Raw genomic sequence first — 18,245 nt, 5'->3', positions numbered from 1 at the left:
AAAACCTGCTCCCCACTTTGCTCCAATACTCCAGGAAAACCCTTTGCTCGTGAATCTTGTACTTTGTCCATTCAGTGGCTGCTTGTGGTATTTGGCAAGTGAGTTTTGGAAGAGCAGAGCAGACATATCTGTGGTGGTGAGAAGGGGGCTCAGGGTGAGCATCACAAAATGCCACATGCCCCAGGATGTAGAGCCAGCGTCACCACACAAAAATTCTAGTGCTTTAACAGCAGCTGTGCAAGGAGGTAGTGCTGTTTTATGAATATATGCCATTTATACCTGAACTAGCCAGTTTTATACCTGGCCTCTCTGTTCAGGCAGGGTTCCCCAGGAGCTCAAGGAAGCAGAGGGGCAAGAGGGCAGCAGTGCCCATCCAGGCACCAGGCAGAGCTGAGCATCATTCAACAGGCACAAAATGTTCCCAGCAAAAGCCTTTTTATTCCACTAGATGGTGCCCACGCCTTGTTTATGGATGTTGCTTAATGGCATGGTCAAGGATGCAGTCAGGACTGGGAATGGAGATGGCTGGGCACCACACCGGGGTCCCCATGGGCTGCAAACATGCCATTCCCAGCCCTGCCAGCGGCAAGACCCCAAAACCCACCCTCTTCATTTGCCAGGCAACTGCATATGCCAAGCCCAAGCTCCCTGAACCATCGCTGTGGTCCGTCAGACTTGGAGCGTGACATGTCATGGCAATTCTGGGGGCAAGCTGCCCAGCCCAGGCTACCAGCAGCCCTGAAGCCCCTTTTGCTCTGAGCCGGGTGGGCTGGCACAGGAGGTCCCTGACCCTTTGTGGGTCTTGTGGATGCTGGCCCACACCTGGGAAGCTGCAGGCAAACCCCTGCCCCAGGCTGCTTAAACCTCCATGTCTCTGCATCATTGGCACCAAGGCTGCCCGGCATGATTCCCCTGGAAGCACCGGGGCCTGGTGACCTGGTGTGGGGCATAGTGGGTATGTACATTTTTGATCCTTTCTGCTGGAGAGCACAAGTTCTAGCAAGGCAGAGTGCTGGCAGCTGGTGCTGCTCAAAACACGAGTGAGATAAGCAGTATTATCCCAGCATCAATCACCCATGCACAATCCCTAAGAACCAAGTCTATGGCCTGAAATGGGACCTGCCCCTTCCCTGCCTGCGGCTGCGCAGATGTCAGGGGAGCAGGCGCTCTGTGGGTACACCGCTGACATCGTAGCTGCTCCTGCCCTCTCTTCCCACATGGGCACAGAGCCGGTGGGGAGTCCCCTCCCATGCGCGTCTAGGGTGGCACCTCTCCCCTCTCCGATGCTGTTCCCACTGTGCCTTTTGCTCCAGTGTGCTGCTGAGCATGCCCATTTTAGCAGCTTCTCGGACAGAAAAAGCAACCTGCAATTGTATAACCAGTGATTAACTCTGGGCAGCATGGCTCCAGCACGTCGAAGCCCAGCCTGGTTTGCGTGTGGGGGCCGGTGGTGGGAATGGCGGCAGCAAGGCCAGGGCATTACGGTGCTGTTGGAAGGGCATGGGGCCGGCAAGTGCCCCAGCAGTGTGCTGGAGGGCATGATGGGGATTTCTTGCTGTGGGAGGGATGAGCTAATGGGGGTGATGCTCTGTGGGGCTCCCCAGTAAGGACAAACTGCCTGGGGAGGTGGGTGGCTCTGGGCAGGAGCTGGTGGGGTTTGGTACCCCAAGCAAGGGATGTGCAGGGCCAGTTGGCCAGATTGCAGCCCCAGAGGTGATGGCTGGGCCAGGGATGTGCTGAGGACAGAAATCCCTCCGTGCCTGGGGACCAGCCCCTCCACAGCATGCTGCTCGCGGCAAAGCCTGAAGTCCCGCTGCAAACATCAAAGTCAGCAGAGCTTTAGGTACAGAAATGCCTTTATTTCTCCACTAGGCTGGAAGTGAAACTGCAAGGACAGCGGCTTTTTCTCACTGTTTATTTACTCACTTTGCGTCAGTGCATGAACAATGCTACCCTATGCTGTGTAGCATGATTGCTGTTACATGGCTCTCTAGCACAGCAAACCCATGCATCACTGTCGCAGTGCTGGACGCAGCCCCCCTCAAATTAACAGCAGGATCGCATGAACCAGTGATTTTTGGCTCCTGGGCTGCGAAGCACCACGCAGCCCCCAGGAATGTGCAGGGTGTCCCTCACCCAGGCAAGAGCAGTGCCTGCAGCAGGGATGCTGGGGGGGATGACATGTGGACCCCCCCCAAATCCACCACTGGAGCCCTCCGGGGTGGATACTGGCAGGCCTTCAGAAGGCTCCCTGGCTCCAGCGGCTGTGGGGGTGACCTGAGGCTCCCCACCCTGACGGCTGCAGTCCCGTCTGCCGGCTGTCGCTGTGGCTGCCCTGCTCCCCCTCAGAGGACTGGCTGCTGTCGGAACTCCTGAGGCTGGTGTAGGGGCCACGGGGGCCACCCCCTGTCCCGCCAAGGGCATAAAAGGCCCGTTCACGGACGTGGAGCTCGTTGGCACGCTTCACCTGGTCCACCTGCCTGCTGCGGCCCAGTGCTGCAAACACCCCGGACACCCCGGCCCCTGGCCTCCTGCCATGGTGCCCGGGGAGGCGGCCACCTCCAGCCCCCACCACTGCCGCCCCAGCCTTGCCACCTTGCCATGGCTCCTGGCCTTTGCCCGTTACCATGCTGCCCCCGACTTGCCCTGCCAGTGGAGGAGTGCTGCCACCCACTTTGGTGGCATGTGGCCTGCCCCCAGCAGCTCTGCCATGGCTGCCAGCCCTTGTCTGGGCCCCACTCGATGCCCGGCTGCCAGCTTTCCTGTGTGGGGAAGGCACTTTGTCTGTCCTGGGTGTCTTGTCCAGCCCTGCTCCCCCTGGCTGGGTCCTCACCTCCTCCCCAGGCTGTCCCTCCCTGCGGGGCTGGAGAGTGGCTGGCCTCACTTTCCCGCTCCCCCCTTTCCCTGCCACAGCACTCTCGCCTGAGTTATGGCTGCTGGCCATCCCCAGGGTGGTGGTGCAGTCCCCCTTGCTCACCCCTGGGGAGGCCATGGTGGCACCCAGGTGGATGCTGGCCCCCTCCACTGGGACAGAAGCAGCAGCCTCTTCGTCACCCCCCTGGCGGGGGGTGGTGACAGCCAGGTGGCCTGGCCTCCCCTCGAACATCTGCCCCTCACCTCTCACCTCATCATCACTGTTTCCATGGATGCCAGCCCCTGTGGGGACAGTAATATCACCACCAGCGGCCCTCCAGGGGCTGGGAGCCACCGGTCCTTCTCCATCACCAATGGTAGTGGCACCATCCTCATCATCTCCTGTGGGATGTCTATCCCTGGGGCTGCTGGTGATGCTGTCCCCATTGCTTGGAGTGGCTGTGGTGGCCAGTCCTTCAGGCTGCTTGTGAGCAGCCTTGCTGTCATCGCCATTGTGTGCCACAGTGACTCCCAGCCTGGGCAATGGGCTGCTGGTTCCTGCAGTGCGGATGCTATCGTCCCCACTGCCAACAGTGACACTGGCCTGGGTGGTTTCTTGCTCCCCCACGTGGATGTTTGCCCTCCCAATGAAGATGTTGACCTCGTCATCCTTGTCTGGAGAGATCTGGGTGAAGCTGGTGGCCCTTGCTGTGCTGCCCACCTTCCCATGGGTGACGGTGACGCTGCCTGAGTCCGGGATATAAGCGTACTCATCCACACCTTCAGCATCCACTTGGACATCCTCCATCTTCTCGGCCACAGAGGCGAGAGTGGTGCTTCCCGTCCCTATGCCCTGCATGATGCCCTCCTGCCCTTCGCCAGGGACAGTGGCCTCACCACTGCCCTCATCCTCAGCTCCTCTGGTGGCAGGCGCCCTCTCCCTCCCGTCTGTCATGGCCTCCTCTGTTAGAACCCTGCGAGGGGCATCATCGTCCCTGTCCTCACTGCTGACACCAGACCTGTTCCCTGCCATGGCCTTACCAGGGCGTCTGCCCTGGGGGAGAATCGAAACACCACCATCAACTTCAACCACCAAATCCACGTCACCGCTGCCCTCTGAGCTGGCTGGGGTGGGACCTGCAGTGCTGACACCAGCGCGTGCCCGTGTGCTGGTGCCTGGGTGAGGACTGTGAGCATCCCCGCCAATGCCTGGTGCGCTGTGGTTTTCTGGCTTGAGGCTGGTCCTGTTCTCCATTGCATCAGTGCTGTCATTGTCACCTTGCTCTGGGGCTGGCCTGTCCTCCGCTGGCCCCCACCTGGCATTGCCCTCACCCAGCCGGCGGCCAGGGACGGTGCTCTGGCTGTCAGCCTCTTCTTTCTGTGCAGTACACATAAAGGAGAGGTCAGGGCCAGCCCCTGCCAGCTGCGTGGGGTGCTGCAGCCAAGCCGGGGTACTGCTATGCCACCTGGCTGCCTCCTCACCTTTATCTGTGTCTGATTCCTCCGCGTTGAAAACGAGTAGACATATTTGAATACATAGAAGCCATGCTTGGTATTGCAGCCTTTCAGCAGTATCTGGTGGGGAAGAAATAACCCAAACCCATATTTTCTTATTAAATGAGATGGCAGGAGCTTCCCTTGCTGTATTTGCCACCGCAGCAGGGTCCCACCAGCACCCACTGGGGCCCCAGGGCAGGTGGTAGCTCCCGCCACATCATGGCCACCATGGCAGGGACTGGGCAGGATGCGTGTGCTCTCCTCCCAGGCTCCGGGGTTTGGTTTCCCCTTGGGCTCATTTTCTGCTTTTGCTTGCTTTCAGGAGCTGTGGATTTTTTGGGTTCTTTTGCAAGGTAGCTTATGGCTGGACAAACAGCCTGGTTGATGGTCCCATCAGACATGAGTGATGGGACCAACAGCAAACAAAGTGCTGGAATGACAGCAGCTGGCTTCCAATACGCAAAACCAGGCATTTTCTTCCACGCTACTCATCTGAATTTTGCTCCTGATGCATTTTACACTGATATACTTTGAAAAAAAACCCATAGCAACTGGGCCTGGGACTTTTACAACCTCACCTGTAGGTACACCGAGCATTTTTGCTCTGGGGCTGGGCAGTGGCAGAGAAACAGCTGGTGGGAAGAAGCCCTTTCCTCGCCTGAGCACATTGCACCTTTCCCCTCCCCTGCTCTTTGTGAGGGCTGCTCGGATGCGAGGGACCACAGGTCTCCTTTTCTGCAGCTCACTGGGGCTGCCCTCCAAAAGCAGCTTTTTCTCCCTGTGCCTCAGGTGCAGAGAACCCAACAGGCCCTGGATGGGGCAGGGAGGGACATACCCGGTGCTGTCCCACACAGTTCCCGGCAGCTCTCCCAGGCAGAGGCGGTGGCACCTGCAGGCAGCAAAACACAAGCAAGAGCCAAGGTGTCAAACGCTGTCCTGGCATCCAGGTCGCTGCCAACACCTGCTGCTGCCTGCCTGCCCTGCCCAGCATGATGGGCAAGCCGTGGTGTTCAGGGAAGGGCGGGAAAACTGTGTTGATAAGTGAATAAATTCCCAGGCACTACCTGGGGTGCTGGCTTAAAGCCAGCAATAGTAGGAAAGGTCAAAACCCCATTTCCAGCAGCTGAAAAGTATTGCAAATTCTGCTACAGCATGCTTGTATTGCACACTGCTTTTAACAGGATATTGTTGGTCCGCAAATATCCTTTTACTGGATTCTGCTGCAGAGTATTTTTATTGCAGAGCAGTTTTAATACATGGCACCACTACTCACAACACAATGCTCCAACTTACAGTTGGGATCTGACTGCGATGGGAGCCTGGAGCTGGTTAACTGGTGGTGAATCTAAATGTTTACTGGGCAACTGAGCAGCAATGCCTGTGCCCTCACAGCCAGGTTTCTGTACATGCTTGCATGCTTCCAGCTTCCCCTGATTATCCTGGCATCTTTTGGGATGTACTGGCCAGTGCATCCCTCGGGATGAGGGATCTGGAGGTGGGAGCATCCTATGAGCTCCACCAAGACATTTTGAGGCATTCCCTATGTGCCAGACATGGAGATGGACCCATGGAGGGGACCACGCTCCAGTCTCAGCAAAATGAGCTACTGAAGTGCCCCAAGCCCAGCTGAAAGGGGCAGAAACATGCCCCAGAGTATTAAATATTCCCGGGTTATTCCACTGTTTGTGAACAATGTCAAAGGCTGGATTACAGCCCCAGTTACACAGCAGAATATTAATCATCTGTCTTCTGTGCCTCTATCTGAAAAGCACATCTGTGCTGATTTATCGCCTTCCCTGTGCTGCCCTAGAACAGACCCAGTTGTGCAAGCTTGCCCTGGGAGCTGAAGGACAGCTGAGGCCTAACCCTCAGGGAAGATGTGGTTTCCGTCCTCCTTAACCTGCTGGAAAAGCAAGCCTTTGCTAGGAGCAGATTGTCACTCTATCTGTGTATTTAGTATGTTGGGCAAGAGTTATGCAGGACAAAAATGGCTGCTATTATATTTATCTTAGTTTGCCCATTGTTTCAGTTGTATCTGTCTGAATTTCACACTAGGAGTGCTGCAATATAATTGCAGGCACCCCTCCGACCCCTGTTACCCACATGGGTAAGGCAGGCATCCTCCCCACGCCTCCCTTCCTGTGGCTCCGCTCAGGCTGTTCCCAGGCCAAAAGCTCAGGGCAGATCTCAAATCCACAGAAATCTAGCGGAAGAGTTACAGTGACCCAAACTGGCCCTTGCACAGTGCCCTAACTGTTAAGGGCACATGCTCAGACACCTCAGTGCTAATACATATTTTTTCTGCTGGATTCACCTTTGCACCAGCACCTCAAACCCCCTCCCAAGCCCCAGAGGTGCTATATGCAAGTACAACTTCTATTTCCCTGCTGCTGAAGGCGTGCCAGGGTGCACTGGGTGATACACCTCATGCTTTCGGTGGCACAATGGGAAGCCGGGGAGAGCCATACTTACAGGTGTCGAGAGGGCTGTGCTGAGCAGGCACAGGCACAGGCACAAGAGGGCTGTTTGCATCTTGGGCAGCTCCTGGGGGCACAAAGCAAAGCATCACCTGGAGTTTGTCTTCCTGGGACTTGTGCTCTCCAACAGTCCTGGTCAGCAGCAGCCCAAAATCTCCTGCTGTCCCGAAGCCCCCATGGCAGCGGAGTTATCCAGCAACCCCAGCTTTCCCCAGCCTTTGCAGTGGCTCACGGCATTCACTCTGCCTTGCTGCACTCCTTGCAGCAAAGGCAATGCTCTTGCCTTATGCGTGTGGTGGCGTCGTGAAGACGCATGCATGGCCAGCAGCACTCAGTGGGTGCTCTGACACCAGGTCTTAAAGCTTCTTAACTCATTCTGTCAAAGCAGCTTGGATGGGTATTTGTAATAAATGACCACCAAAACTGCTGCAGGCGAAGTCATATAGTCGTAAGTCTGAATTAAGAAACTCTCATGCTGTTTTCAACAGCATTGATAAATGGCAGGAGACAATAGCTCTGTTGGCTCGCAATTCTCATTCACACATCCACCCTGGCTTGGGCTCACAGGTCCAGCCCAGAGACTATTTTCAGCCATGCAAGCATTGCTACAGAAAACATCAGAAGGAAACTCATGCACAAGGATCAGCAGTACAAAGCAACATAGGCTCAAGAGGCTGCGACACAGAGATGCACATAGCCGAGGCTCGGGCCGTCTCCCTGTCCCCACCGTGACTTGCCCAGAGTGAAAGCAGGAGGTGCTCTGCTCAGGGAGGGCAGAACTGAAGGGCTGGGGAGAGACAAGGCAGGCAAACTAGGTAAAAAGATTACCTTTCACCGTCAGAGGCAGGTCCCAGCGGCAGACCGTGGAGACTGTGCCCACTTTGCTGAAATTTAAAGTTGGCCCTGAGCACATGGAGCCAATCAGCTCCTGCCTAGGGACATTTGTCAGAGCTGGCAGCACCCGCAGATAACCAGGGGGAGTAATTTACAGCTAAAAATGTGTTTGTGGTGGAAGACAGCTATCAAATGTTCCACCTGGCTGGATAAACAGAAAGAACCGTTTATAAATATCTGTTCTGAAGGTGAAATTGCTCGATGATTAGTGCAGATTGTAGCATGGCATATATCCAGCCCAGTTATTGATAAGAGGGGGGTGCAACGGGTCATAATAGTATGCTCACCGTGACCGACATGGGAAAGCCATCAGGGCTGCAGAAAGGGAAGGTTGATACACTGAGCCCAGCCTGATCATGGCCACAACCGGCACCACAGGACAGTGCTAGCCAAGCTGAGAGCCCCCGCCATGCTGTAGCCTCCAACATTTGCTTTTTGAGTTTTAACCTCAAACTCCCTGAGAAAAGCCAAGTGCAAGTGCAAAGTAGAAGAGTCATAAAAAAGAAAAAAAAAATATTTTTCATGTATTGCTTGCACAGGTCACTTCGAGCCCACCTTCTTTGCTGTGGGAAGGTGCTACAAGGACATGCACAGCATATGTACTCTCCTCCTGCCCCCCTCTAGCTTTGGTGGGATTGCTGGTCACCTACGCATATGCCCAGGCAGGTTCCCCCTGCTGCGGCCAGCTTGGCTCAGCCACTCACTGTGCTGATGGTGACAACAGCTCCCATCCCACTCGCCACTCTGCCTCAACCCAAACCCTGGGAGCAGGCACGAACACCACATTGAAGCCAGAAATGCTTAAACCATCAGCATCCATCCTCAGTCAGGGACAAACCTTGGAGCCAGGAGGAAACTTGCCCTTTCCCCCCAGCCAGGGAGCCATGGTCAGATGCAGCCCTGCAGGTACTGGGGCAGCCAGCCGGTGCGCCTTGGCTCTGGGAGGCAGAGATTTGGCTGGGTGACGCACATGGGACCGGGCTGGGCACCCCATGGGGGTAGGGCCCGGTCCCTGGCAGCACCAAGGGCCTTTGTCTGTGCTGGTTCCCTGACGTCTTTGGGCACCCCCAGGGGATGTGGACAATTGGCCTCTTGTGTCCCCCTGCCTGCCATGTGCGTGTGCTCCCAGTGCCACCATAGGGATTTAGGCCCAGGGGTGCCCACCCTGCAGGCAGCAGCCCCTGCCACCCTGGCAGCTGCAGCCTGGCTTTGGCACACAGAGGAGGTTTTATACAGTGGCCAGCACCTTGCTGCTGTGAGAATAGAAACTCGTTTTACAGTTGGACCTCTACTGGGAGCTGCTCACAGGTTTCCTTTCCAGGAGAGCGAGGGCAGTGCAGTACCTGCCGTAACCCATGCGTGAGGCCATCAGCTTTCCTAAATGGGGGCACCTGCCTGGAACCCAGCGGGATTTGGTTCTTCCTCATGCCTGGTGCTGATCCCCAGTTGGCTATGGCCACGCTTTTGTGGGGAGGTGACTCTGGGCAGGGATCCTGCAAGCTGGGCATCCCCATCCCTGATGCAGGAGGCAAATGGACGCACTGCTGTCACTGCGACAGCCCTACCTTACCCTGAGGACGAGGCTGTGTGGCAGGGAGAGACATGGACTATTTTGAGCTGCAGTGCAAGTGTCTGAAACACGTCTGAGGTGCCTGGCCACACGTGCCTGGTGCAGGGATGCAAAGCTCTCATTACAGCGGTGTGCATCTACAGCTAGTGATGCACAGAAAGATAAATCACTGTCTTTATCTTTATTAATATTGCCTGGTGTGTGATCAGGCCACAGCAGGCATGCTACCGAGGAGTGGAAGACATGGTAAAGTTATTGTCGCCCACACCTTGCAAATTCACATCAACTCTATATCAGACATAGCAGTAATCCCACAGCAGTAACCCTAACAATACCCTTCCATTCTTTGGAGGGCACTGTAGAAAGGCTTTCTCAGTTACCCTTTCTGTTCCTCCCTTCTTTTGTGTGCATCTGAGCTGGAATAAAGAGATTTAACCCTGAGCTCCTGTAGCCCTTCAGCCCACCAAGCACTGTGCTGCCCCACTGACGCCAGCAAATTCAGCAGCAAAGCCTTCATCACCAACGAGCTCAGTTCGGTTGCTTTATTTTGTTTCACTTTGCAGGATACAAAAAATAACCTGGGACAGAGCCGGTGTCCACCACAAGCTGCCTGGTGTCCCCACTGTAGTGAGCCTTTGGATGCACATTCCTGAGCGGGATGGGGCAGGCGGTGGGCAGCACTGAGGCCACTCTCCAGCCCGCTCACTGGCTGTAGTAGTAATCCTGGCCGTACACATCATAGCCGTGCCCCTTGTAGTAGCCGTACTCATCCTCGTAGGCCCTGTAGCTGTCCCCACGGGTGTACTCGTCCTGCTCCCCGTAGCTGCCATCAGTGGTGCCCTCGTGCCCCTGGCCATGGCCCCCAGCTGTCACCTCATACTCCCACTGGTCCCCAGCTGTGGTAGTGTCCGTGGGTTCCCCATCTCCCACAGTGGTTGCCTGGGACAGGCCCTCTTCACTGGTGGTGCTGGCGATGGTGGTAGCTTCAGTTTCCTCCTCTTCCTCCTCCTCCTCCTCCTCTTCCTCTTCTTCATCCTCCTCCTCTTCCTCCTCCTCCTTGGCCATGCCAGTGCCCTCCTCAGCCACTGAGGTGCCATTGCCATGAGGTCCGTCTGCCCCCTTGGTGGTGTTGGTGCTTGTGCCATTGATGCCATTCTCGTTCTCAGCTACCTCTTCCTCCTCCTCCTCATTCTCATCACTGTCTTCGTTTTCGGAGTCACCCCCCTTGCCAGCAGCACTGTTCCTGCCCCCCTTCAGAGGCCCTTGGCAGCCCTTGTCCTGATGGGGGCGAAATAGCACAGCATTAGTTGGGTGTTGGGAGGTTGCAGCTTTTGGTGCCACATGGCATGGGACAGGCATGGGCACAGCTGGTCATCCTGATCATCCACCCCCCCCTGCATCTTGCATGGCAAGGTTGCCTTTTTGGGGTGCCCCTTCCAACCCTCCTACCAGGTTAATTCCCAGAGCTTGGCCCAGCCATGGGCATCTTGTGCAGCAGACCTCCAAGCAGAAACGGGGTGCAGGGCACCCCCTGGGTGCAAGTAAACATCCAGTGAACACAGTGGGTGCTCCCCTCCAGTCCCCCAAACCACACCTGCTGGGGGGATACGACATCTCCTCCCAGCCCACACTGGGTGTCCTTTGGGGCTGCTCCGGCAGGGTGGCCAGCTGCCTCGGTGCCAGCATGGAATGGCTCCTGCAGGGACAGGGAGAGGACAGGGCAGGTGGTCAGCAGCAGGAACGGAGCCCTCCCAGCAGTGAGGAGGGGCACACAGCATCCCTGCATGGTGTTTGGGCACTGCTCTGAGTTTCCTGCTTTCCCACGGGTCTCATCCCAGGCTGAAATTGAGAAACTGCAGCCAGGGAGCCCGTGCTGTGCAATTAAGTGGTGGTGGCTGGAGTCGGGTGTTCCCATTCTGACTGTGTATTTTGCTTTACAAAGCATCTGAAGATTTGCTTTTGAAGTTACCTCTCCCAGTTTCCAACAAAGAAAGCCACAGGCACACTACATGTGGACACACTACACACCAGGCATAGATAGCTGGCGAGAGGATGATGGCTCAAAGCCATATGTGAGCCCGAACCCCACCAGCAATAAGCCACCAGCACCGCTCAGCCCAGAGACCACTCAGCAGATCAGGTCTCTCAGCGGGGTGCACAGCAGTCTGTGCTGCTAAAAAAGGGCAATGAATAACCCAAATGCAAGCAGAGCCGGGAGCAACCACTGAGGTACTGGTGGGGCAGCTCACCCTGTCCCCAGCCCGGGGAAAAGGAGCACCTCGCCACCAGCAAATGAACCCAGCCATGGTGGGGAGACGCAGGGTCACTGCCGTCCCTGCCCTGGGCCATCGCTGCTGCTCGCACGCCAAGACCAAGGATGCTTACCTTGGCGTTTTGGGCCAACTCGGACACTTAGAATATGGGTGTATCTGATGCCAGAGAAAACCCAGGCTGTTTTCTTCTCCACTGGAGGAGCCACCAAATTGCACGGTGCAGCCCCTGTGCTGATGGGAGCGATGGCCCTATCTAGCAGCCGATATAACAGTGCTCTTTACATACCTGTAACTGACCTTGAGGCCTTTCATCATGATTTTTCTTACTGACTAACTGTTGCCAGCACCCCTGCCTGGGAACGGCCACTGCTCTGGTGCCCTTGAAAAGAGAGGGGCGGCCCAAACAGCAGCCCTGAACAGCAGCTGCATTCCTGCATATCACTTAATTTCTTCCTCTGGAAGGAAATTCCCCCTTTGGCTGTCTCATCCCACTACTCAAAGTTATCTCTAGTGATCAAAGTGTAGGGGAGAGCAACAGGCAGTAAGGGGCAAATTGCAGAAACACATGGGGTCAGGGGCCACCCTATGCTGCACCACAGCCCCAGGCAGGCCTCCAAAAGGGGTTTTAAGAGCAGACATCCGGGCTTACTCTCCTGTTAAAAAGACCTCTGAAATTAGCATTCAAATCATTCAATTTAAAAAAAAAAAAAAAAAAAAAAAAGAGAAAGATGTGACACATAGGTTTCCAAGCATGCTGGATCCCTGTCTCAAAGCACCTGTGTGCCTGAGACCACTGGATTATTTTTGAGCATTTGCAGCCTGGTGAGGCACAAGAGACCTTTGTAATCCCTGATGTTTAATTTTGGACCTGGGTGACTCTCCCAAATGCAGCATTGCCCGAGCTCATATTGACCCAGCAGACAGGAGAAGTGTTACTAGCTGGGCTGGTACAAACATGCATTTCCAAATATAGCATCAGTTTGTGTCCCACCACACGCACGCATGTGGAGCATAACTGTATTTTCCACAGCAATTTTATCAGCACTATGGGGGCAACACCCCCTGAAAGGGGAAGGTAAGAGTGGTCCCTAACAGTGCCTTTTGCCTTGTGGGTGAGCCTCCCTGCTTCTGTCCTTTTGCCAGTTCTGCTCCTTTCTGAGACACTGAAAATGGAAACCCAGAAAGTTTGTCTCAGGGTTATTTGGTGCATCTCCAGCCCATCCTCTTTAAAAAGAAAAAGGAAGAAAAAGGAAAAACTATACAAAAAAAAAATAATAAAATAAAGCCCAGAGTAGAAAATCCAGTTGCATCCAGAGTGCAAGGCAGTGGGCGGTCAGCGGCCACAAATGCTGATGAGCAGAGACTACAAAACCAAAGAAAGTTACCAAATTCCCGTATTTGTTGTGCAGGCTGCTGGTTGCCGTACTCACCCCGCCTTCCTTCTCCTCCTCCGAGCCATCTCCCTCTTCCTCCGATGAGTCACTGCCCTAAGAGAGGCAAAACCAAGCTGCAACTGGGCTGGCAGGTCTCCATTGGTGTCACAAGCATGACAGTCTCAGCCCAGCCCTGCAGGCCAGTGGCAGACGGGGCGCAGACCGTGCCCTCGTCTCATTTGGGCTGATATCTCTGCATCTGGTGGGTGACGAAGCATCAGCAACCCCTCTGAAGCACCCACCTGGTACCATCGCTGCGGGGGATGCACATAGACGTATCTGTACAGGTAATACCGGTGCCTGTTCTTGAACACCTACCAGGAGAAGAAGGATAAATCCCATCAGTCTGGGGGCTTGGGTACAGGAGTGGCTGAAATGTCCTCGTCCTCAAGGCTAGCACTGTGTGGGGCTGGGCATGCAGGGTGGGGGGAGGCCCTACCGCGTTTTCTTCTGAGTCGTCCGACTTGGCTCGCCGCAGCCAGCTCTTGACCTGGGAAAGAGGCTGGGTTGGCATGTGCCCCACACCAGTCCCAGCGAGGCCAGGGTGTCCCCCCATTGCCAGGCACTCACCGAGAAGGCACACGCCATCCCCACCAGGCAGGCCAAGACCAGGGCAGTCCTCATGGCTGTTTTCTCTAGGAACAACAAAAATCGGCGAGGTCTTGCTTTTCAGGTAAGAAAGCACTGTCACTACCTCAAACCATACAGGTGTTTTTGTGCACATAGGTGAGCAGGGAGAAGAAAGGCTGACCCCCAGTCATCTCTTGATAGGGTCACCCAACCCCTCTGGAGACCCAAGTTCTTCTATTGTTTTGACAGATCTGCCTCAATTTCCATGAATACATTTTGTTTTTGCAAGAAGCCACAAAATACCAGAAAGGGAAGTTTCACCTGGTAGTAGACGCATTGCTTTCTCTGAGCAGGACTACTCTCTCCTGGTCCCCATCACCTGCGAGCATGTGGGGAAAACCAGCCCCTGCCGGAGGTGCGACAGGAGCAGCCTGTGGCAGTGCTGCCCACTGCAGCTGCCCTCCCACAGCCCTGCAACCAGCTCAGGCTCTGCCCAGGGAGCAACGCCCCTGGGAGCTACACCACAGAGAGCTTAACCTCATTGAGGAAAAATAAATAAGCAAACAAATAAATGAATATAATCCGCTTCTACAGCCTGCCATTGACTCAAACAGCAGTGGGAAGGCACGAATGCAAGGATCCACCCGTAAGGCATATCCAGGGGGAAGGCTTGGCTCTGGGCAGGTCCAAGCTGCACCTCCTAGGCACCCAAATCTGGCCTGCCCTCCTCCATCCCGGCCCCAGCAAGAAGCACGCACGACCCTTCTGCAGGTCCCAAGCCTCCGGCCAGGGAGGGATGCTCCCAGCATACCCCCGGGTTCAGTCAGGCCCACTAACCTTATTTTTTCCTACCCTTCCTCTGCCTAAACCCACCATCAGCTGTGCTGAGGTTTGGGGAGGAGTTGTTATTATATTTATCTGCACTTGAAGTTTCCCCAGGCTAGAAAACTACTGGCCACAAGGTAGCTTCCCTGGCCATGCAGTCAGGCTCTGGATGCTCATTCCCTCCACCAGAGTACTTCATGGAGCCACAGACCCAGGAAAGGGCTAAAAGCAGCATCCAGCCCCGCCAGCAAGCTGAGCCCCCCACCTCCCCACAAAAAGTAGATGGCAATGCACAACCTGGCTGGGAAAAGCAGCAGCAAGCTTACCCTGCCACAGAACCGATGGCTACCCACGGAGTCAGCCGGCACAGATTTCCTCCTGCTGCTGCCCTGCTGGGATATAAGGTCTATTTTTGCCCCCCCCCCCCCACCCGAAGCCAGTCGCCGCCCTGCCCGGAGTGACGCCAGCCCGCCAGCATGTGCCAGAAAACCCCCAAACTTCAACGCCGGCAGATTTGGTGCACAAACATAGTGCCCCACACCGCTGCCAAACCCGGGGAGGTTTGCACTGCACCGCTTAATTGAGGGTCTGGCCTCAGAGGAACGGCCGGGAGGCCAGAGGGTATAATAACACTCTGGCTTTAAATTAAAATAAATATTGGGAAATCTGTTCTCAGGGGGTGTCTGCCTCCCATTTTGGGAAATTCTGTCACTGTTTTTTCAAGAAAACAAAAAAGACCAACCTCACAGATCTGGCTCTACAGTCACTTGGACATAGTCGTTAGACAAAAAAGGCTAAATCCAAACAAGTCCCTCTCCAGGCTGCCTACAGAGGTGAAACAGGTCTTGGGGAAGGGCAGGGAAAGAAAAGGGGACTCAGACACAGGTGTTAGCAGTCCCCCTTTGAAAGCCATTTCCGCCACAGTGATGCTACAAAATGCATGTCATCTTTGTTTCTCATACCCCCCAAACCACATAGACCCATGCAGGGGCCAAGCTGGCCCCCTGCTCTCCAAAACCAGGTATTCCCTAGCTGAAATCTGTACATGTCCCCAGCAAAGCAGTATAAATGCCTGGGGCAAAAAAACCTTGCAAACCCGCCACCCTCACGGCCACCCAAAACTCAGCGGGAGCCTTGGTGGCAGTATAGGGCCAGTGGTCAGAGCCCGCTCCTCCTGCCCTATGCCTGACGGTGGACTGCCCCCCTGCACCCACATCTGCAGGGACATCCTTTCTCCTTTCCCTATATTTATTGTTTCCTGCTGGGATTTGCCCAGCTCTCCAGTGCACCTCTACTCACTCCCAGATTTTTCTTGCACTCATCAGTGAAGTCCCCTTGGTACTCCTGCACGCGCCCGGGCTTCAGCAGCTCAGGGAAATGACTCCTTGCTGAATGCAGCTTTGTTTCCCACAGTGGCAAGGAGAATTGCAAATCCCACCTGGCAGCTTCAGCCCTACAACCCTCAGAGAGGGCACTGCAGGGCTGGAAAATGCATGCTTTCAAGCAGGTTGATGACGGGCAGAGTAGCTGGTGATAAAACTATGGTTATTTAGGGCAGTAAAATGCGCTCTGCAGTCGAAGACCTGAATGCTCGTGTTTCTGCTTTAAAACCAGGGGAGCCCAGTTTGAGTCTGAATTTGATTGGGAGGCAAAAGATTTCCAGTTAACCAAATTCCCAGGTTAGAACCAGAAAGGCAAAGCTTTTTTGGTTGTTATTATTTTGTCTTCTTGCTCATCACCACATCAACAGGTGCATCATGGGGAGTTGCTAACTGCTGACGAAGTGCCATGCACATCACATGCTTTTGGGAAGGGAGAAGTACCTTGCAGCCCCCCAAAGGTCCAGCAGCCCTGGCAGCAAACTGGGCCACGTGCCCACGGTGCAAACCCCAGGGCTGCAGGGTTCAGCTGCGCCTGCCCCATGGTCTTCAAAGCCTCTTGTGTCACTGTAAGGAGCGATAATTACAAGGGAGGCCTGGAGCTGGCTGTCTAGGGCCAGGAATACCCACACATGAAAAGAAAAGAAAAGAAAAAAAAGCAGCCACGCAGTCTTCCCATGCCAACAGAGCAGCCTCCGCTAAAGAGGGACACTAGCATCGTGAGGGACCCGGTGCGCCCCCCAGCCCCATGGGGCTGGGGCAGCTGGAGTGGCTGCCCTACTGGGGGGTGATGCGGGGGGCACAGGACAGAAACAGCCCTGCTTCCCACTGCCCTGCACTGTCACGGGATGCCCTGCTCAGGAAAGCGGTGAGCACGTGCCCAGCTTCAGGCTTAAATTTCATCAGGGCTGGGGAACAGAGAGGGCTGGTGGGAGGCAATTTTTAATGTAATTAAAGGGCTGCTGCTCCAGGCTGCTTAAAAAAAGAAAACTGACTATAAAAACGCATATTTCACCCAAGATCCCTAAAAAGCAACAGGATAATTAACATGTGCCAAAGTGCCTTGCATGGCCAGCACCTATGTTTAGCTCCTGGCCCAAGGAGCGGGTGCTGCCTGGGGCAGGCCACCAGCAGCAGCAACCTCACAGCACCATGCAGGAAGACCAACAGGGAAGTTGGCCAAATGCATCAGGAATGTTTCCATTTAAAATAATACTAATTATTTAAAAAAATAATTAAAAAAGCATCACACCTCAGGGTTGGAGCATTGGTCTCTTAATGCTTTTGCAAGAACTCCAGCTCTCCAAGGCAGCAGGGCTTGGAGAGGTCACTCATTTGCCCAAACGCAGCGGTTGGTATCTGTTACTAAAAGTGATCACAGGATCTGATAGCTTCATGAAAATAATCTTGCCTTTGTAGATAAACAACTGGAAACAAAACATGGGACAGCTCACCTGTCTCTGGAGGATGTGCCAACAGGTGACAGCAGCAAACCCCCATTTTTCAGGAGCACATTGAGACAAGGAGGCAGGCATGCATTCTGCAGCCCACCTGTGCAAATGCAATGGTTTCCCTTCTGCACACCCATCAGGTTTTTAACATGTACAAGTACAGTGCTGTGTTGCTGATTACATGCTTTGGTGAGAGAGTGGGGGGTTAGTCAGGCAGCCCGCTACCCGGGCCCTGCATGGGTGCATTGCTGCCCTCGCAGAGGATGACAAAACCCGCCAGGCAGCTGCTGCTGCGCCCAAGCCCCACTGTCAGTCCCGTGACCCAGCGCTGGTGGGGTTTGCACCAGCCACTGGCACCAGCTTTGTGCTGCAATGGGGTGGGCTTGCACCCAGCATGGCCTGGCACGGGCATGTGTATGGTTTTGATGTGATTGCCCAAGCCCATGGAGACCTCATGGTCAAAGCGTCCCTGTCTGGCACAGGCTGACATGGCTCCTATGTCCAAATCTAATTATTATTTTTGCAGGGCGGTAAATGAGCAGAGCAGCATGCTCCTGTCCTGCCCGGGTCCACTGCGGGACTGAGGCTGTGGTTGGGGCTGCACCATCCTATTTCTACGCCCTGGAGCTATTCTGGAAAGAAACCTCAGGGCCAAAAATAAGTAAGGAAAACAAACCCAGAAGGACACTTTGAGCATGGTGGGGAGAAGCTGAGGTGCTGCTGCTGCAGCCAGTGAAAGGGGCACCCCTGCCATGCAGCACAGAGGCCAGGGCACCTCCGAAATGTGCGTGGGGGACACCGGAGCCAGCTTGCCCTGGCTTCTACCTCTCCCCATGTGCTGTCAGGGACAGCAGCATGTGTGCCACGGCCACAAACTGGGGAGCAAAGTGATGAGCAAGGAGACGGTGCACCAGCGACAGCATAACAATAAGGTATCCCTCTCTCATCCCCTTTTCCTCCCACTGCTCAAACCCAAATGCAAACCAACATCAGCTGGGCGTGCAGCTTGCTATTTTTTTGCAA

General features: G+C 55.0%; 2 protein-coding genes across 3 annotated transcripts; both read right to left on the bottom strand.

Annotated features, from left to right (window-relative positions):
• Positions 1-2,239: 2,239 nt before the first annotated feature.
• MEPE (matrix extracellular phosphoglycoprotein) lies at positions 2,240-6,882 on the bottom strand. Its single transcript, XM_086464414.1, has 4 exons — positions 6,823-6,882; positions 5,186-5,239; positions 4,336-4,428; positions 2,240-4,231 (listed from the first exon to the last, which is right to left on the bottom strand). Exons 1-4 carry the CDS (start codon positions 6,880-6,882, stop codon positions 2,240-2,242), a joined length of 2,199 nt encoding a protein of 732 aa, XP_086320540.1.
• Positions 6,883-9,993: 3,111 nt separating this feature from the next.
• Positions 9,994-13,639, bottom strand: IBSP (integrin binding sialoprotein). Of its 2 annotated transcripts, none has more exons than XM_086464534.1 (6): positions 13,568-13,639; positions 13,437-13,487; positions 13,240-13,311; positions 12,995-13,051; positions 10,886-10,984; positions 9,994-10,569 (listed from the first exon to the last, which is right to left on the bottom strand). In XM_086464534.1, exons 1-6 carry the CDS (start codon positions 13,619-13,621, stop codon positions 9,994-9,996), a joined length of 909 nt encoding a protein of 302 aa, XP_086320660.1. In that variant the 5' UTR covers positions 13,622-13,639. The 2 variants fall into 2 exon arrangements, with proteins under 2 accessions (XP_086320660.1, XP_009957726.1); XM_009959424.2 differs by having other exon boundaries at positions 10,886-10,987; positions 13,568-13,621.
• Positions 13,640-18,245: the final 4,606 nt, after the last annotated feature.

Source organism: Leptosomus discolor, chromosome 4 (genome assembly GCF_034619465.1).
Source record: "Leptosomus discolor isolate bLepDis1 chromosome 4, bLepDis1.hap2, whole genome shotgun sequence".
In the NCBI taxonomy this organism is placed as follows: domain Eukaryota; kingdom Metazoa; phylum Chordata; class Aves; order Leptosomiformes; family Leptosomidae; genus Leptosomus; species Leptosomus discolor.
Note: the sequence above shows the minus strand (reverse complement) of the source record. Positions and strands in the feature narration are given on the sequence as shown.